General features: G+C 36.7%; 1 protein-coding gene across 1 annotated transcript; it reads right to left on the bottom strand.

Moving 5' to 3' along the window:
* Positions 1 to 6,802: 6,802 nt before the first annotated feature.
* LOC137242922 (uncharacterized) lies at positions 6,803 to 11,117 on the bottom strand. The gene is made up of 2 exons (XM_067770177.1): positions 9,853 to 11,117; positions 6,803 to 7,934 (listed from the first exon to the last, which is right to left on the bottom strand). The coding sequence occupies exons 1-2, from the start codon at positions 10,603 to 10,605 to the stop codon at positions 7,494 to 7,496; spliced, it is 1,194 nt and encodes a 397-aa protein (XP_067626278.1). The 5' UTR covers positions 10,606 to 11,117; the 3' UTR covers positions 6,803 to 7,493.
* Positions 11,118 to 18,947: the final 7,830 nt, after the last annotated feature.

Raw genomic sequence — 18,947 nt, 5'->3', positions numbered from 1 at the left:
AGAATTCTAAATTCAATTTGTCTATAAGATATTACAATCAATTACAATACATACTTCTTCTCATTTGCGCGAGATTATTTTTCATTATTCTAGTCTGTAAGGTATCCTGTACTGTAGACTTAATAAATAAAATCGGGTACTTATAGATAAATAATTCATATATAGCTCGGTCGGGACTTGCAACACAAAAAATTCATGTTTTTATAAAAATTGCTACAGTTGCGCTTAGATGACCAAAAGCCATTTGAATCTAGAGCGGCATTACGTTCTATAGATAATTAAATAAATGATATAAAATAAACACATCGGGGTTCTAAGCTTTATAAGTAAATGTTTACCAAGATAGGCTTCATGCTGTGGCATATACTCCTGCAAATCTGCAATCAGCATTGCGATTTCCTCCGAGTCCTTTGATATGTGGCATAACTCTTCCTGATTGAAATATGGCGCTATTTGTTTGCAAAGTAAAATTTGACTAATTGCGTTTCCAAGATTCGACGGTTCTGCACGATTGTCTACAGAAACAATAAGTTGTTTCTTACAAAGCCACATACATACATATTGTAACATGTTTGCTGCAAATCCTCTTATTTGCAATCCTCTGCTAAGTTCGAATCACTAAACTGTTGAATAAATAACTCCAATATTGAATAATGGAAAAATGGCCTTTATTAAAGTACTTCACAATAACATTTATACTTTGCTACTCGCTGGCTTAATAACCAAACTGATTGATAACTCAAATCAAACTCTACTATTGGCCGCCAGATCGCGTGCTTAATCAATAACTGATTGATAGCTCAACTCAAACTGAATTCCAGCGCCTCTACATCTGCTGCCTTTTATACTCTCTGTTCGGATCTTCTAGGTGCTGCCAGATTCTACTAGTCCAGCAGCTCTCAAACTTCTCAGCTATAACTACAATTGCACAAGTTTATAGTTTTTCTCATTGCATACTTATAGAAGTATCTCAGATATACGCATGTATTTGTGCATTGACTCTCCGCTGCTCGTATACGTACATGGTACATATATGTAAACGCGGTTATTGTTTCGTTTATGTACATACATAATGATTGAATTATTGATGTGCATTCACGTCACTGCTTAGCATCGGCTTAGATACGATAGCATCGCTCAGTGCTGCTAACATTCGTAACACTGCCCTCCACCTAAGTCTGATCGTCCCGATCAGACAAATCTCTCGATCTAAACGTCGCTTGCATCTCCAAATGTACCACTCTTCTACTCTTCTCAATGCTTTGTATGCGGTAGATGGTATCATTGATCTTCTTCACAACCTTGTACGGGCCTTCCCAACTGCACCGAAATTTGGATGGATCACCTTTCCGCCGGTGAGGGTTGTATAACAGTACCAAATCTGCCGCCAAGAAACCTTTCGAATTATTGTTCTCATGGTACCTGTGTTTCATCGTACCACTCAATACCCTGGTTCGTTCCTTCACACTCTGTTGTTTGGCCGATGAACTACTTCGTAGAGCTTGCGCTGGACGGATTTGCTTTGCATAATCAGCATCGTTCCCACGTTTCACAACAGTAGTGCGCTCTGGCTTGAAACTACCCTCGCATGTTTTCTGGGAAATTCGTTGCTTCGGTGTTGTGCGTCCATTAGGTTTTGTCAATGCCGGTCTTTTTCTGGCAGGTACTTTTAATTTCGTTTTATTTGGCCTATTCGATCTATCAACCTTTGCCTTTGACTTTCGTGGTCTTTGTCGAGTCTCTTCCACCAGTACCCGATTACTGCTGAACCCTTTTTCCAAACTAAAGTTAAGTGGTATGTCCTGGTTCTTATAGCGCATAATTTTTCTCCGCATATCGATCCTGATGTCATGGTCAACCAAGAAGTCCACTCCCAATATGACTTCATCAACGATCTCCGTCACAACGAATTTGTGTAGAACCATGACTTTTCCAATTAATACCTCACATACCACTTCTCCCTGGACTTGGTTATACTCGCCAGTAATCGTACGCAATCTTGCTCCATGTAATGACTTTACTTTCCTGTTGACCAAATCAGATCGGATCAAGCAATGTGATGCGCCCGTATCTACAGTCAGTACACGCTCCTTGCCATCCACATTTCTTTTGACGGTAAGACTGCTCGATTTCCTTCCAGTTTGCGAGATAGGTATCACACGACATTCCATAGCTGGGGCAAGTCCTCGATTTTTACATTTGACTCGCTCTTGTTTATCTCCTCCAGCTTTGCGTTTACGACCAGCCAAGTTGGAACTACCATGACCGGTTCTGCAATGACGTGCAATGTGACTTGGGTTACCGCACTTGAAACACTTCATAACTCCGGAATTATTTTGTTGTAATCCCTTCAGTGCTTCCAAAATTGTGTCTACCCAATCGGGCCTTTCCACTTCCACGCGATGAGCTTTGTATGCGGGCTTACTCAAAAGTGACGCTGTTTCCTGAGTCAGTGCATGGGATACCGTTTCAGCAAATGTTGACTTTGGGTACGCGTATGTGGCTCGCTTCGTTTCGACGTCCCGTATGCCGTTAATAAAGCTCTGAATCTTTACCCTTTCTGTGTATTCCACGGGTGCGTCCGCATTTGCAAGATGAGCCAATCTTTCAACATCCGAAGCAAACTCCTGTAATGTCTCATTTGCTTTTTGGTAACGGTTTTGCAACTCAATTTGGTATATCTGTTTTCTATGCTCGCTTCCATAACGTCTCTCGACAGCGGCCATCAATGCTTCATAGTTGTTCCGCTCTCCTTCGGGAATCGTCTGTAGGATTTCGGCTGCTGGCCCCTTCAATGCTACGAATAGAGCAGCCACTTTATCTTCAGCATTCCAGTTGTTCACTGCTGACGTCTTCTCATTTTGAAGCTTGAATACCTCGAAAGGAACAGAGCCGTCAAAAGATGGAGTTTTCACCTTCGGATTGCTCGCTGGAACAGCTGAGCGATTTAGTTGTAACTGTTGCATAAGACCTTTCAACGCTTCTATCTCGGCATCAATTTTGTCCTCGAGTTGTAAAATTTTAGCATCCTGCTCGTCCAGTTTCGCAAAGAGCTGCGATGATACCTGTTCCGAAATGTTTGTCGCCATTCCAGATATACGTGCCTCTTGCGCTTCCAATTGAAATGACATATATGTCTTCTGTTCATCCAATTGAGATGACATTTGCGACGCCATTTCTGAAATGCGTGCCTCCTGTGACTCCAGCTGAGATGCCGTTGTCGATGTTTGTACAGATACTGTGTTCGTCACTGTCTGCGGTGTTTCGTCTTTTTCTTCCACTTTTGTTGTTGTTTTGTCGCTATCATAATGAAAGACATACTCCTCAGCATTGTAGATTCCTTCAAATACCATAGCTACACTTAGTCGTTTTTGTAGCTGGGATTTATCGCCAAAAGTAGCCACTCCACGGACTTCCAACTCCTTCAGTTGCTGGATCGTCAGTTGTCGATATTTTAGATGACCTAAAGTTACCTTGTGGTGTGTACATCGTAAGGAGACGGCTTCGGGAACATAACCTCTATGCTAGAATACCACGTAAGGTCCCTACCTTAAGAAAAAAATCATGTGGTACGTAGACTAGAATTTATTACAAGACGTTGAAGCGTGGAGGATCCCGTATTATGGTATGGAGATGTTTTTCATATCATGGAGTGGCACCAATATTTTGGATAAAAACCATTGTGGAATGGGTGCTAAGCTAGATAAGGATCTGAAGCATACAAGCAAGTTGGCAAGAAGTGGTTTCGGGACAATGGAATTGAGGTCATGGGGAGCCCAGCTCAAATTCCTGACTTCAATCAGATAGAAAACCTTTGGATATAAAAAAAAGCTGTGTAGCAAAGATGTTAATGCCTTCTAGACTCTATGCAACAGTGATTTAAAATAATGGTTATGCTACCAACTTCTAAAATACGTATGCCAATTTTGGTTTTAATATTAACAATACATATTTAAGAATTTTTCTTACATACTACCCTTGTGCTGCTCGGGGTAATTTGCATGTGAACACATCTTACGTGGGCCTACTTACTTTTGTGCCCCTACATTTAATTTGAAAACTATCCTTAAGTTATGCGATAAAATGAATGTAACTATTATTTTGGTTTTCTAGTAATTTCCAAAAATGTAAACCGTAGGTTCACACTACTACTTCAGTGCTCGCAGCTGTAAATATGAACCATGGCCGCAGTTGAAAAAATTTTAACCAAGGTTCGAAATTAAGAATTAACCACATTCTCATTTTCTCTTGTTAGGCCCGGCTTTTCGGTGCGAGTCTGAACTTCAGTTTAAGTTGACTAGAGTTCAACCTTGACACTTTGGTCGATAACAATACATTTTGTTACTCAACTTAGTTTAAGCGGCCAAATGGGAAAAAATCACAAATCAGAATCAAACTTTTTAATTTCGACTGATCCTAAAGCTTTATCCCGAATTTTTTTATGCTTATTCTTTGTGTTCTTTTATTCAATTTAGCACATTCCAGAGCTGTTAAGGAATGCATTCCATTTGGGATAATTGTAAATATATTACCTACTTATAAGAGGTAAAAGAATAAAAAAAATTATTCATTATTCAAAAAAAAAAAAAAAAAAAAGCCTGCAATTCAAACGTGTTAATCCAGGAATGGAATTGCATTCACCCTGGAATCCTTAACAGCTCTGTACATATAAATAATAAGGCTTTGTGAAGATTTCAAAAATGAGAAATATCTCTATATTTTCCCTCAGTTCGTTGACTGGCATAGTAATGCTGCAAAGTGAATTTATTTTCTTTATTTATTTAACACCCCCCCCCCCCTCAAGTTCATGCCATTTTCGTATCGGATTACGTTAAGACATTTTTAACCTTTTCGCAACTACTGGGACAATATGCCCCACCTTTATTCAAAATATCTCTTCATTTTTTGAAAACTTCTATATGAATTGCTCAGATCGAATTCCTTGTTTCATTAATTCACCAAACTATATTTGTTTTGTTATGCCTAAATTTATTATAGAAATAATACAAAATTGTATGTCCGTCTATTTAATTGTTATTGTTAAGCATGTAATTGGCAAAATATGTCCGGGGATAATGAAAGGACTACCTGATTTTAAGAGTTTTCAGAACATATTTTAATATGGAAAGTATATTAAAAAAATACGACAAAATGAAGCTGAAGGATTTCATTTTAGACATTTGACTATTGCACCTCCTACAGAATCCCTCAAACCTGGAAAAAGCTTTTTACACAACTTTGAATGTTCGGCCAATTCTTTTGACAAAACCGAACGAAACCTTAATCCAAACTATAAGACCGAACTTTTCGGCAGCCGAACTTGAACCCATTACTGAATGGCGTAGCGTAGTTACGTATACGCACCGTATTCAATTCCATTTCTATTGCTGTAGTGACTCCGTGATAATGTGTGATCGGCTTAATGATTTCAAATTTAAGATTGTCTCACTTTATAGTTAATTAAAAATTCTCTTAACTAAATTTTGTTAGAGCTCCTCAGTTAGTTATCACTTTTGTTTCTTAAAGTTTATACCCCAGATTAATAAAAAATAAAAGAGACTTAGACTTTCAGAACTGCAACTTATCTTTTTAACTCAGAGTTAGCTTCTCCTCGGTGGTTAAACTCATACAATTTAGACAAATTTTAAAATTAACTGTCCATTATTAAAACAACAATTCATTTATCCGAGCCCAAAGTACAAAACTTTAGATCCCTATTTTCACGTGGCAAATCATAAATTAGCTGTTAACATTCGCGCCGGCAAAATGATACTGAGCAGCATTGATTAAAAATGATTTCGGTTGTCTCTTTGATTTGCTTTGCATTTTAAGAATATCGCCCCTCTTGTACTTCATAAGCAGAGAAAAAGAAACTTGGCACGAAATTATTTTGCATGGTACAAGATTTTCATTTTAAAACGAATATGATTTTTTATTATTAAATTTTTTTATGCATTTTATCTCTGTATTTAAGTTTGGCTTATCCACATATAAAAAGTTCATAGCATTGTTTAAAGACTGCGTATGTAAATTTATTTTTAAGGTGCAAAAAAACTTGATTTCCCAACATTTTAATTTTTGAAGATGCCAGTATAGAAAAACTCAATACTGAAATAGCTCAAAGCTCATCAACTGCAGATGAAGAAGTTTCCGCTCTAATGATTCAATGTGTTAACTTACGATTGTTTGTTTTTGAAATATCATGATATTCTCGGTTTTGAAACAAATGTGACGATTTGGACCTTTTTTGATCACTTGGCCGCTATTGAACATTATTTTTGACTCTTTCACCTTTCATTTTTCGTGATATTAGAACAAGTAACAAATTTTTTAACACAACGATGTGTGGATTATTTGTTTCGGCAGCCGCCGATTTTCATATGATCAATTTGGATACTGCTATGAAATGATCCCATATTAGGCGTTTAAGGCTAAGGGCATGGTTTAAAAGTTTAAGAATTCAACTTTGTATTAAATTTGGAGAACCATGCTGAAGTAATACCAATGCAAACAAATTTTTGTTAGGTAGTATTTTTATACTGGAATACGAATAGTTGATAGTTGATGTACGGCCAGGTAATCGACTGTAAATAAAAAAACTCGGTGCTTTAGCGAGGTACTGGGTAACGTATTTGCAGTTACTGCTTATGCCAACAACACCATTTGATTGAATAAAACAAATTAATTCATTATTTATTAGAATATTTATTGGAACACTAGCAATATTAGTGGAATTAAGAACATCTACTTAAAAAATTTAATTGATTAGTTTATTCATTTACATTTAGAACATACACCTTTCTCTTATTTCGTATTCTTAAATTATGCTCTAAATAAGTATGCATCTTATTTATTGTTAAATCTTAATATTTTCAATTTTTAAATATAAATAAATTGAAATTTATTAAAACTATTTTATATCATTTTACTGCGTCAAAAACTTTTTTATATAAAATTATAAATTTTACTTTTATTTATTCACTCCTGAAAAAAGTAAAATGTCCAAACATTCATCACTTTTGGTTGATTGATTTTAAATTTCATTCAAATTAAATTTGAGTTAATTAATTGAGAGAATAAGTGCACTCTTAATTGAAAAATAAGTTAGGATATTTGCATTAAATTTAAATATTGTAGATAGTTTCAGGTTAGAAATAGAAAATATAAATACATTTTAGTTTCAATTATTTAATTCTTACGTTCATTCACTTATTATAGACTGTTATTTCAAAATGATAAATTTATAGGATCTCGAAGTTAAAACTCCAGAAAGTTTCGTTTTAATGATTAAAGTTTTTTATCCCATTGTTATCCGCTGGATCCTTTTTATCGTTGTTAGTGAGTATTAATAATATATATTTTTGGATAATAATTCACTGAATGGACTAGATATTTCTTAATCGTAATGATCCAATAATTCAATATTTAAATGCCTTTATGTCTTCTAAACCTTCAATTATTGTTACATGTAAGAGCTTATTCTATATGAGTATTTACTCATCATCATCCTCTTCGCCTTCGTGCTCATCGTCATCAAGATCTTCTTCATCTAGTTCGTCTTCTTCATTTTCTTCGGAGCTTTCACTTCGTTTTGACATTTTTGCTCGACTTTTCTTTTGCATTATTTTAGCAGCTCCATTCTTAGATTTAGGTGCGGCTGTTTCATCATAATCCAACTCGTCATCATCGCCATCGTCGTCATCTTCATTGTCGAGATCTTCATCATCGTCATCATCAGCACCATCATCAACACTTTCGTCCCCATCATTTTCTTGTTTTCTCAAATTTTTAGTTTGCTTTCTTGTCGCTTGTTCCTTAGCCAATTTTGTTAACTCAGCCGTGTCCATAATTTTGATGCGCCGATTATTTGGATCCAAGCATTTTACTTTGATCGTCAAAAAATCAGATAAGCGTTTGTCATCCCAGCTGGAGTACTGCAAAATTTTATCAATTAAGTACTTTGGCATTCGTCAACAAGTGACGAAATTTTAAAGGATATTCTTACTAAAAAGCGAAATAAACTACACATTTCCCTTTTACAAACATGTTTCGAACTGATTTAAAGTTGTTTTTTTGTTTTCTTTTTAATTAGTGATAGGGGTAATCCAAAGTGACGGGTGGGGCATTTTGACTCGACATTGATTCAAATTTTAAAAAACTCTCTTTAAAACTTATAAAACCCAGCGAAATGAGCGTCACATTATTTTTAGGCCGCCCCCATTTTTTAAAAGTGACGGGTGGGACTTCGAAACTACGAATGACTTCACTTCCCAGCTTTAGAAAAACCATATCTTTTTTCTTTTTTTTAAATTGGGTGTACAATATGTTATAAGGAGAAACTTAAGCCAAAAATGCACTTTAACCTAACTTGAATATCTTACAAAGCAAAAATGTCAGCCTATTCTGGTCTGTCCCCGGTGCTACAAATCACATTAAACTTGACTAGAGTTTAATCCTGCCACTTCAGCCTCTTAAACTAAGATGAGCAGCTAAATATCGAACAAAACTGTAGTTTAAACTCGCACTGAAAAACTGGGTCTTAACGTGGGAATAAATGTCAACTGGTTGTTTTCATTCAAGTCTTTTTTTATCTTTTATAGCTGATTCCCCATCTGCGCTTCGAGGGCGATCTTAAGGCCACAATAGAGGTGGAAGGTTGGCGCAAGGGTGCTCAAATGGCGGACGAGGCGATACATGTGTACACAGATGGTTCCAAATTAGTGGAAGGAGTAGGGTCTGCGGTATACTGTGCTGATCCAGAAATAAAAAGATCCTACAGGCTGCCGGATTACTGTAGCCTTTTCCAAGCGGAAATGGTAGCCGTAACCAAAGCAGTAGAAACCCTAGAAGAAAATAGCTCAAGCTGCAATCATGTTAACTTTTATATTGACAGTCAAGCAGCAATTAAGGCAATAATCTCGCATACCACAGCTTCTAAATGCGTGTTAGAGTGTAAGCAGTCCCTGGAGAGAATCGGGACAGGGAGAAGCATACATCTACATATATTGGGTCCCAGGGCATATGGGAATAGATGGGAATGAAAAAGCGGATGAACTAGCTAAAAAGGGCGCATCCCTTGAAGCTTGCCCCGTAGACGTCCCAATTAGACTGGGCGAAATTAAGCGAAGGCGAGAGGTACACATGATCGACCAAGCAGGAAAGGCGGAAGGGCGTGGGTTCAAGCGCGGGGCTGTAAAGTGTCGAAGATTATGTGCAGGTATTACAACCTTAGACTAACAAAGTTGCTTCTATCATTAAAAAGAGAGGACTGTAGACTCATTACAGGTATTCTGATTGAACACTGCCTTGTGGCGTCATATGGTTTTAAATTAGGCTGGGTCAGTGATAGCAGATGTAGGAAGTGCGGGCTGGAGGAGGAAACGATCGAGCACATTTTGTGCTCGTGCCCTGCGCTTGCCAGGCTAAGATTCCAGCTATTAGGAGTGATACAGCTGTCAGATCAAGTGGCTTAAATCCTAGGAAGCTTCTAGTATTTGGCAAGAGGACGGAGTTATTTTATAACATAGGTCCTGATTTTTGATGGGGTTTTTCAGTTTGGTCGTTAAAACAAACTTCTGGTAACACTACGGACTTATTCAGTCTATGTGAGGTCCTCATGGACCAGCCAGTTCAACATAACCTTATCTTTTATAAGCCAAAAACTTAATCAAATAAGATGCCTAGAGGATTGGTATGAATGTCTTTCTAGCTTTTTTTCACAGATTAAAAAACAATCATTTAATTTAAGTTTTCTACCCGAGGTTTCTTATTCACTGGATTAACCCAATAACAACACTTTTAACCGAATATCCTTTAATTAAAATTACTTTAAAAATATTATTCAACACTCACCACCGAGCTAGATGTGAAGAGCAACTCTTCTGGTACAGTCTTAACGCGAATGTATTTTTGTAATAAATTGTTGTCATCCCTGCGCCACAAACATAATCGATTATTCTTACAATAATCCTCAGTCAAATCGCGTTTGTATAATAATAATTCAAGTGAATGTTGGCCCGATGCAGACGAAGTACCAGCCGCTGCTGCACCGGATGAGGTGGTTGTTTTTTCTGTGAATTGTTTTTTGGGTGGGAGGTTATTTGCTGCGCCACTACCGCCCGTAGCACTGCCGGCACCACCACCACTTTCGGTTCTGTTCTTCTTCAATGAGGCAGCACCAGTAGATGCTTGTGCCTCATAATCTTCATAATCGTCTAGTTCTTCATCACTCAAATCTTCATCGACTTCGAGATCATCTTCATCAATATCATCATCGTCATCATCATCATCGTCATCATCATCGTTATCATTACCATCACTGTCTTGGTGGTTAGGTGGCATTTTTCGTTTAGATGCCATTGCTTGCGGTTTACCAGCCGTGTTTGTGGCGCTTTTACGTTTTTGGCCGCGCTGCTTCGCATTACCACTGCTATTTGGACCACCAGCTACGCCAGCTGAGCGTGCTGCTTGCTTTTGCTTTTTACCATTTTTATTGGGCGTAGATAAAGCTGCTGGACGCCAATCCTCTTCAGAATCATCATCCTCACTATAATCTTCCTCGGAATCTTCAAAAGTTGTGGTCACCAATTCGGTGCGACTTCGCATTTTGCTATATATGAAAAATTGTCTAAGCGAAAATTGAGATTCTCGTAGGTATACAATCAAAAGATGTATGGATGATGGCTGACACCAACGAGACTGTTTTTGCAGCAGCACCACCACCAACGGTTATGGAAATGAAAACTTAGCTATTGTGGGTGGTTTTATTCCTCTTACTTAGGCATTGTACGACATTCTTTATTTATTAATTTTTTACAAATTCTTACTTTTCACTTCCGTAAAAGAATTAAGTTTTTCACACACTTTATACGTACAATATAAGTTAAAATATTTATTATCAAATTTTACGGTTAAACCAAGCAAGAAAATTTCTTTGCAAATTTTCCGTTTTCCTTTCGGTTCTCTATATTTTAACTCGTCAGTGCTTCGGCTTGGTCTGAAAAATGTGTTGACGTTTTTTCTTTTATATGTTACCACTCTTATTTTTTCCGAAAGGACAATGCTCTCAGTCTCTCAATAAGAAATACTCATATCTGACTGGTTCCCTTTGTTAGTTACATATGTACCTATTTGTTTTAGTTTTTTTTTCTCAAAGGTGTTCAACAATTGCAGAATTTGCTCTGAGTTAAAAAATGCCTACATAAAGGAGGATGTAGCTTACACCACCATCGCGATTTATTAACGTTTCTGATGGGTTAATTTAATTTCTACAAGAAGAGCTAAAATTCAAATATGTACCTATGTTTGTATGTATGTATGTAAGATTTCTATGTATGTAGTAGTAGCGTATCTTCTCAATGTGAAAATATGCGGCAACAGTAAAACAATTCAAAGCAGGCAAGTACCGGTTAGTTAATGTATTGTGTTAGTGTGTTCAAATTTTCCGTTGCAAAAATTATAATTTTTTTTGTTTGTAATATTCTGCCAATAGAGAAATATGTAATACATATGCATATGTCAAAATTTTACCTGTAACATTTTGCTAGTATTTTAATATGAAGTTCTTTAAACATATGTATGTATATTAGAAAACAATTTCCCATATCAAAACCCTTTTGCATGCTGTGTCTCTTTTTATACTCAGTTGAGCAGAGCTCACAGAGTATATTAAGTTTGATTGGATAACGGTTGGTTGTACACATATAAAGGAATCGAGATAGATATAGACTTCCATATATCAAAATAATCAGGATCGAAAAAAAATTTGATTGAGCCATGTCCGTCCGTCCGTCCGTCCGTTAACACGATAACTTGAGTAAATTTTGAGGTATCTTGATGAAATTTGGTATGTAAGTTCCTGAGCACTCATCTCAGATCGCTATTTAAAATGAACGATATCGGACTATAACCACGCCCACTTTTTCGATATCGAAAATTTCGAAAAACCGAAAAAGTGCGATAATTCATTACAAAAGACAGCTAAAGCGACGAAACTTGGTAGGTGAGTTGAACTTATGACGCAGAATAGAAAATTAGTAAAATGTTGGACAATGGGCGTGGCACCGCCCACTTTTAAAAGAAGGTAATTTAAAATTTTTCCAAGCTGTAATTTGGCAATCGTTGAAGATATCATGATGAAATTTGGCAGAAACGTTACTCCTATTACTATATGTACGCTTAATAAAAATTAGCAAAATCGGAGAAGGACCACGCCCACTTTAAAAAAAAATTTTTTTTAAGTAAAATTTTAACAAAAAATTTAATATCTTTACAGTATATAAGTAAATTATGTCAACATTCAACTCCAATAATAATATGGTGCAACAAAATGCAAAAATACAGAAAATTTCAAAATGGGCGTGGCTCCGCCCTTTTTCATTTAATTTGTCTAGGATACTTTTAACGCCATAAGTCGAACAAAAATATAGCAATCCTTTTGAAATTTGGTAGGGGCATAGATTTTATGACGCTAATTGTTTTCTGTGAAAATGGGCGAAATCGGTTGATGCCACGCCCAGTTTTTATACACAGTCGTCCGTCTGTCCTTCCGCATGGCCTTTAACACGATAACTTGAGCAAAAATCGACATATCTTTACTGAACTTAGTTCACGTGCTTACTTGAACTCACTTTATCTTGGTATGGAAAATGAACGAAATCCGACTATGACCACGCCCACTTTTTCGATATCGAAAATTACGAAAAATGAAAAAATGCCATAATCCTATACCAAATACGAAAAAAGGGATGAGACATGGTAAGGTAATTGGATTGTTTTATTGACGCGAAATATAACTTTAGAAAAAACTTTATAAAATGGTTGTGAGACCTACCATATTAAGTAGAAGAAAATGAAAAGTTCTGCAGGGCGAAATAAAAAACCCTTAAAATCTTGGCAGGTATTACATATATAAATAAATTAGCGGTATCCAACAGATAATGTTCTGGGTCACCCTGGCCCACATTTTGGTCGATATCTGGAAAACGCCTTCTCACCACTCCCGTTTTAAAACTCTCATTAATACCTTTAATTTGATACCCATATCGTACAAACTCATTCTAGAGTCACCCCTGGTCCACCTTTATGGCGATATCTCGAAAAGGCGAACACCTATAGAACGAAGGCCCACTCCCTTTTAAAAATACTCATTAACACCTTTCATTTGATACCCATATCGTACAAACAAAGTCTAGAGTCACCCCTGGTCCACCTTTATTGCGATACCTCGAAAAGGCGTCCACCTATAGAACTAGGGTCCACTCCCTTTTAAAATACTCATTAACTCCTTTTGTTTGATACCCATATTGAATACCCACCTTTATGGCGATATCTCGAAACGGCGTCCACCTATGGAACTAAGGATTACTCCCTTTTAAAAATACTCATTAACACCTTCCATTTGATACCCATATTGTACAAACAAATTCTAGGGTCACCCCTGCTCCACCTTTATGGCGATATCTCGAAACGGCGTCCACCTATGGAACTAAGGATTACTCCCTTTTAAATACTCATTAACACCTTTCATTTGATACCCATATCGTACAAACGCATTCTAGAGTCACCCCTGGCCCACCTTTATGGCGATATCTCGAAACGTCGTCCACCTATAGAACTAAGGCCCACTCGCTTTTAAAATACTCATTAACACCTTTCGTTTGATACCCATATTGTACAAACAAATTCTAGGGTCACCCCTGGTCCACCTTTATGGCGATATCTCGAAACGGCGTTCACCTATGGAACTAAGAATTACTCCCTTTTAAATACTCATTAACACCTTTCATTTGATACCCATATCGTACAAACGCATTCTAGAGTCACCCCTGGTCCACCTGTATGGCGATATCTCGAAAAGGCATCCACCTATAGAACTATGGCCCACTCCCTCATAAAATACTCTTTAATGCCTTTCATTTGATACACATTCCAGGGTTTCTCTCGTTTCATTTTCCTACATGGTTATTTTCCCTTATGTTGTCAACAGAGCTCTCAACTGAGTATGTAATGTTCGGTTACACCCGAACTTAAGCTTCCTTACTTGTTGCTATTACATTTGAATTTTAGAATTTTTTCTAAGAATTTTAAGAGCAAGGGAGAAAATTATTGTTATTCTACATAAGTTTAGCGAATTCAAGGGATACTCCCCGGAAATGTCGACAAAGTTCAATGTGGCATACGAAGAAGCTACCTTGGACCGAAGCAGGGCCGCCGAGAGAAAATCCGGGCCCGGGGATAAAAAAAATACGGGCCCCCATACTAAAATGAACGAATTCTCAAAATCAAAATTACCATCTTTTAAATATTTATATGCATTTGTATATACAAAGTATATTTAAGCGTATACATGCATACGTATTAGGCTGGGTCGATTTATTAACCGATATCGCGCCATCGATTTTTCGGTAGGATTTGGGCTTAGGAAGAAAAAGTTCCACTACGCATACCCAAAAAAAATAATTTTCGAGCCTGCGGAAAAAAATAGCGAAAGGGTCAAATTTTCAACCAAAACACTCCCCAAAACCCAAAATATATATGTTTTTTTTTTTTTTCAAAAAACTGTTATCGCCAACGTTTTTACATACATACATGTACATATATCGCTGTATAAGAATTTGCATCATAGCGAATTTTTCTGCTGGAACAGAAAGCGAATTCAACTTTATGCTACAAAGCCAACGCCAAAAACCAACAACACCTTATGCGGGGTGCAGACACGTTAAGAGATTTTTAAAATTTGTTGAAATTTAAAATGATTGCTATATACGAAAGGTGATTAAAGGTGTGTTTTTTTTATTTTCTGTAAGTAAAAATCTTGGATAGCATTTTGAGATTCCCGGGCCGCTCCTGTCGTCGGGCGTGGACCGAAGCAACGTTTATCGGTGGTACAAAATGTTCTCAGAAGGCCGAGAATATGTGAACGACGAAGAGCGTGCCGGACGCCCGAGCACTTCAACAACAGACGTAAAAATTAATGAAGTGAAGAAAATGGTATTGGCCAATCGTCGAATCACCGTTAGAGAAGTTGCTGAGGACATAGACATATCGATTGGCTCGTTCCATTCGATTTTTATTAATAATTTGGCCATGAGACGGGTCGCCGGGAAATTCGTACCAAAATTGCTCAATTTTGACTCGACTTTTTGGCCAAAATTAACACACTAATTATGCCGCAGCCACCGTATTCCCCAGATCTGGCCCTGCGTGACTTTTTCTTGTTCCCTAAACTGAAGAGGCCCATGAAAGGACGACGCTACGCTGCGATTGACGAGATAAAGACGGTGTCGAAGGAGGAACTGAACAAGATAAAAAAAATATTTTTTTATTCGATTTGTTTCGACGATTGAAAAAACCGTTATCATAAGTGTACAAATATCTCATAGGGATTACTTTGAAGGGGACAAAATAGATATTCATGAATAATAAATCCCTCCACAAAACGTTTAATGCCATAAACACTTTACCTCCGAGGGGATTTAGACCGAGCTTCTTTTCCAATTTGCGTCGACTATTTTTAACTTTCCTTACAAATTGAGAAGACGAGACCTACATATTTTCTGCCGATTCCGTACGGCATCTGCAAGACAGATGAATTTTCACTGGGAAGCTTTTCAATGGAGAAATACTCTCGGAGTGCTGCCGAGAGGCGACCCCGTTTACAGAACGTTTTTTCTAACTGAAAAATTCTTTTTTTAAATGCCAAAAATCTTTTAAATCATTTAATGTTCGTAAAGTTTCTCTTTAAATGTATCCTTAAAATATATCAAGGAGCACACAAATGGGTATATAAAGTTCGTTTTCGTCTAAATTTGTACCGAATATGAGTACTAGCATCGATACTTTGATCCGAGTAAATTATAAGACTACCGGTATCGATACTTTTTCTAAAAGTTCTATCACTAATCTTGAGATTAAAAACTTCTCTGTGATATGAATGGAATGGAATGATAATTTCAAATGGGCAAAACGTAAAAGGTTTACCTTTGAATGCAAGTTTTGAGATTTTGACTTTTGGGCTTGGGTATTTCATGGAACTATTTTAGCCGCATGACTCCGCCGAGCTTAAGTCAAAGTATTTGCTCATATTTTGTTAATTTTGCAATATCTTCTGGTATTTCCTCACCCTGATATTATCGCTGATTTACCTTCTTGGGTGTATTAATGGGAGTTAGCAATTGAGGAATGGTGATGGAAAGCCGATGCATTACCACGATGGAACTACGAGCCGATGAGATATGTGCTTTTCGATGTTTTTCTGACACAAATGAAACACGACGACTCATGTTAGACATTTTTAGATTTAATGTAAAAAATAACTGGCGATTTGTTACCATTCCCAACTGTCAATGTAGAAAGACAAATCCCTACTGTTTTACGCCAAGACTTTCAAGCGAGTTTTGCCTAATCTTGTAATGAATTTCTAATATCTCCATTTGTTTTAACACTTTTTCACTTTCAAAGAAATTTGAATACCCAAATATAGCCGCATATAAAAAGTTTTTAATTAAACGTACCCAGTTGGGAATATTATTGAAATTAATATATTCGAAAATTAAAATTTTTTTTAAGAAAATATAAATCAAGAGCAAAAAAAAAAATTATTAGACAGAGGTTCCAAAAAATACGATGTATGGTATTTAATTTCGATGAGTGATATATGTACGTTTAAAAAGGTATTCAGTTGTTTTGAAAGCCTGACGAGATAACTATTCAAACCCGTGGGGAATATTTTAAATGTTTGATAAGTACATCGTGATATGCTTTAATATGTGTACGTATAAAGTAATGTCTTGCTAGAATACTAGTTAGAACGGTTCCTATGAGGTATGCATATATAAACTGCGTTTATGTTGATATTAGGGGGACTCATGAAAGCATATAAACTTATAAGGTGTAAAATTATATCAATTTACACACGCGGTTATATGAACTTGATAAACTTGATTGTTTATCAGCTGTATTATTGCCAAACAAAATTTTTTTGATTGTTATACAAATTAAAAAATGCCAAGAATAAGTGAAAAATCAAAACTAAAACGCCTTTACTTGCTGATGTTGGGGATTTCTGATGAAAATGCCTGCTGTAATGTCTGCAAGGTTGCATTCCTTTGAGTTTACCGCGTTTACACAATGAAATGTGCGCGTAAATTTATACAAATTGTGTAAATGATTTTTCATTCCAAATTTGACAGCTCGTTTACGCACTAGATAAACTTATACGTTTACACACTTTATAAGGCAGTTATACGGTTACATGAGTCCCCCTATTAACTAAGATGTGTACACATGTAAACATCAAAAGCCAATGAAAAAATTGTATCCATCATCATTCACAACTTGTTTATGTAAACAAGCTTCTAAATAATGAACATTCAAGGCTGAAACAACAAAAAATGTGTAACTGTTAAAGGACAATAAGGATGGGACAATGGTGATGAGGAAATGGTTTACTTGGAATGTAAGAAACATATTTTCCGTCGTCCGGTGGCAAAATCCTGAGCCAGATAAATAATTTTGCATGTAAATGCAACAACAACGATTTGGTTCAATTTGTGAGCCAGATAATTTGTTAATTACTTCTTTTTAGTTTGGCAACGCTGCCTTTAATAAACCTACCCTGCAAAAATTGTCGGATTACGTGTTCCATTTTCTTCATGTTGGAGTACTCTAACAATACTCCTTTGCAATGCGTTTGTGGACCACCATCAGCCGATCATTGCTCGTTTTTTAACGACCGTGATCACGACACGATGACGATCGAACAGAGTTGACAAAAGTAAAATATTGCATACAAATAACTGATAATAAAATTTTACTATGGCAACTCTGATAAAAGCAACCGCTCACTGGTTTTATGTATACATACAATAGTAAAGAGATAAATTAGTTTCTTGATTCACGCAAATGCTAAATAACAAGAATATTCGTAGTAAAAAATATAAAAGTTGTATTGCCACTCTTCATTTACTTTCATTTTAAATTAAATTCACTCCGATAATTCTTTCCGAAACAATTCCTCTTTAGTACTTTGGCATATGATCCTCTGTGGGTGCTCCATGGAGTACTACAGTGAAAGTACTTTGGAAAGTACTCTCACGTATGTACTCTATGGAATACTCACAAACAAAGCGAGAGTGGGATCACCTACTCCTCTCCTAGGACATCGCAATGTTAATTGGAGCACACTTTTTGTATGAATACAGATTAGATTTGGAGCGGTCCTATACTCCCAAAGGAGTATTCCTTACATTATTTATGGAGTACTCGCGTTTTTTGAAGGGTACTTTTTCAAAAATATATGTCGCTGCTTAGCCTTTCGCCGTATGAGTTAAATGAAAAACAGCAGCGACGTCTGCCTATCACATTTCACGTGTGCGAAAATTTCACGATATCTGCTTCTCAAGTCTCTCAATGATCCAGAGCATTCCTGTGAGAATTGAGCGTGAGCCGGAGCCGTAAAACTCACTGGAAGACGGCAATTATTCGCTACGAAATTTAAGCTAAACAAATTGAAGCACCTTATGAAAGTTTCAAGTTACGTGGCGAACGAAATTATGAATCAGAAAATTAACACATCGATTCATTTATATATATTTCTTTTGATAGGTCACAACATTTTTAGTAAAAAATTCCTACGGGACTAGCACCACCAGCTCCGGACACACACCAATTTAGTTGCCTGTGGAGCGACGCCTTTTGTTCTGGTGGGTAGAAATCTAAATAGTAACTTGAAGTTAAATGGAACTCTGAGATACTTTACCTTATTCCGTTAGATAGCATCATATTTTCCTCTTATAATAGTAACGATGCCGTTTGCGTAAGCCTGGCACGAGATACCGTTGTTTGTTAGTTGTTGGAACCGTTCGCCTACTACTAGGCTCCTTAGGAGGGGCTATAGGATCCCACCCTGCGGACAGCCTTTAAAGCCTCACATTGCGCCATACAAC

Source organism: Eurosta solidaginis, chromosome 2 (assembly GCF_040869045.1).
Source record: "Eurosta solidaginis isolate ZX-2024a chromosome 2, ASM4086904v1, whole genome shotgun sequence".
Taxonomy (NCBI): domain Eukaryota; kingdom Metazoa; phylum Arthropoda; class Insecta; order Diptera; family Tephritidae; genus Eurosta; species Eurosta solidaginis.
This window is presented reverse-complemented; position numbering and strand designations above follow the sequence as displayed.

Bases quoted from the DNA above. Each gene is read 5' to 3' on its own strand.
- LOC137242922 (XM_067770177.1), bottom strand. From the start codon at position 10,605: ATGCGAAGTCGCACCGAATTGGTGACCACAACTTTTGAAGATTCCGAG. The intron at 7,935-9,852 runs GTGAGTGTTGAA...AAAATTTTGCAG, and splicing joins TCTTCACATCTAGCTCGGTG to TACTCCAGCTGGGATGACAA.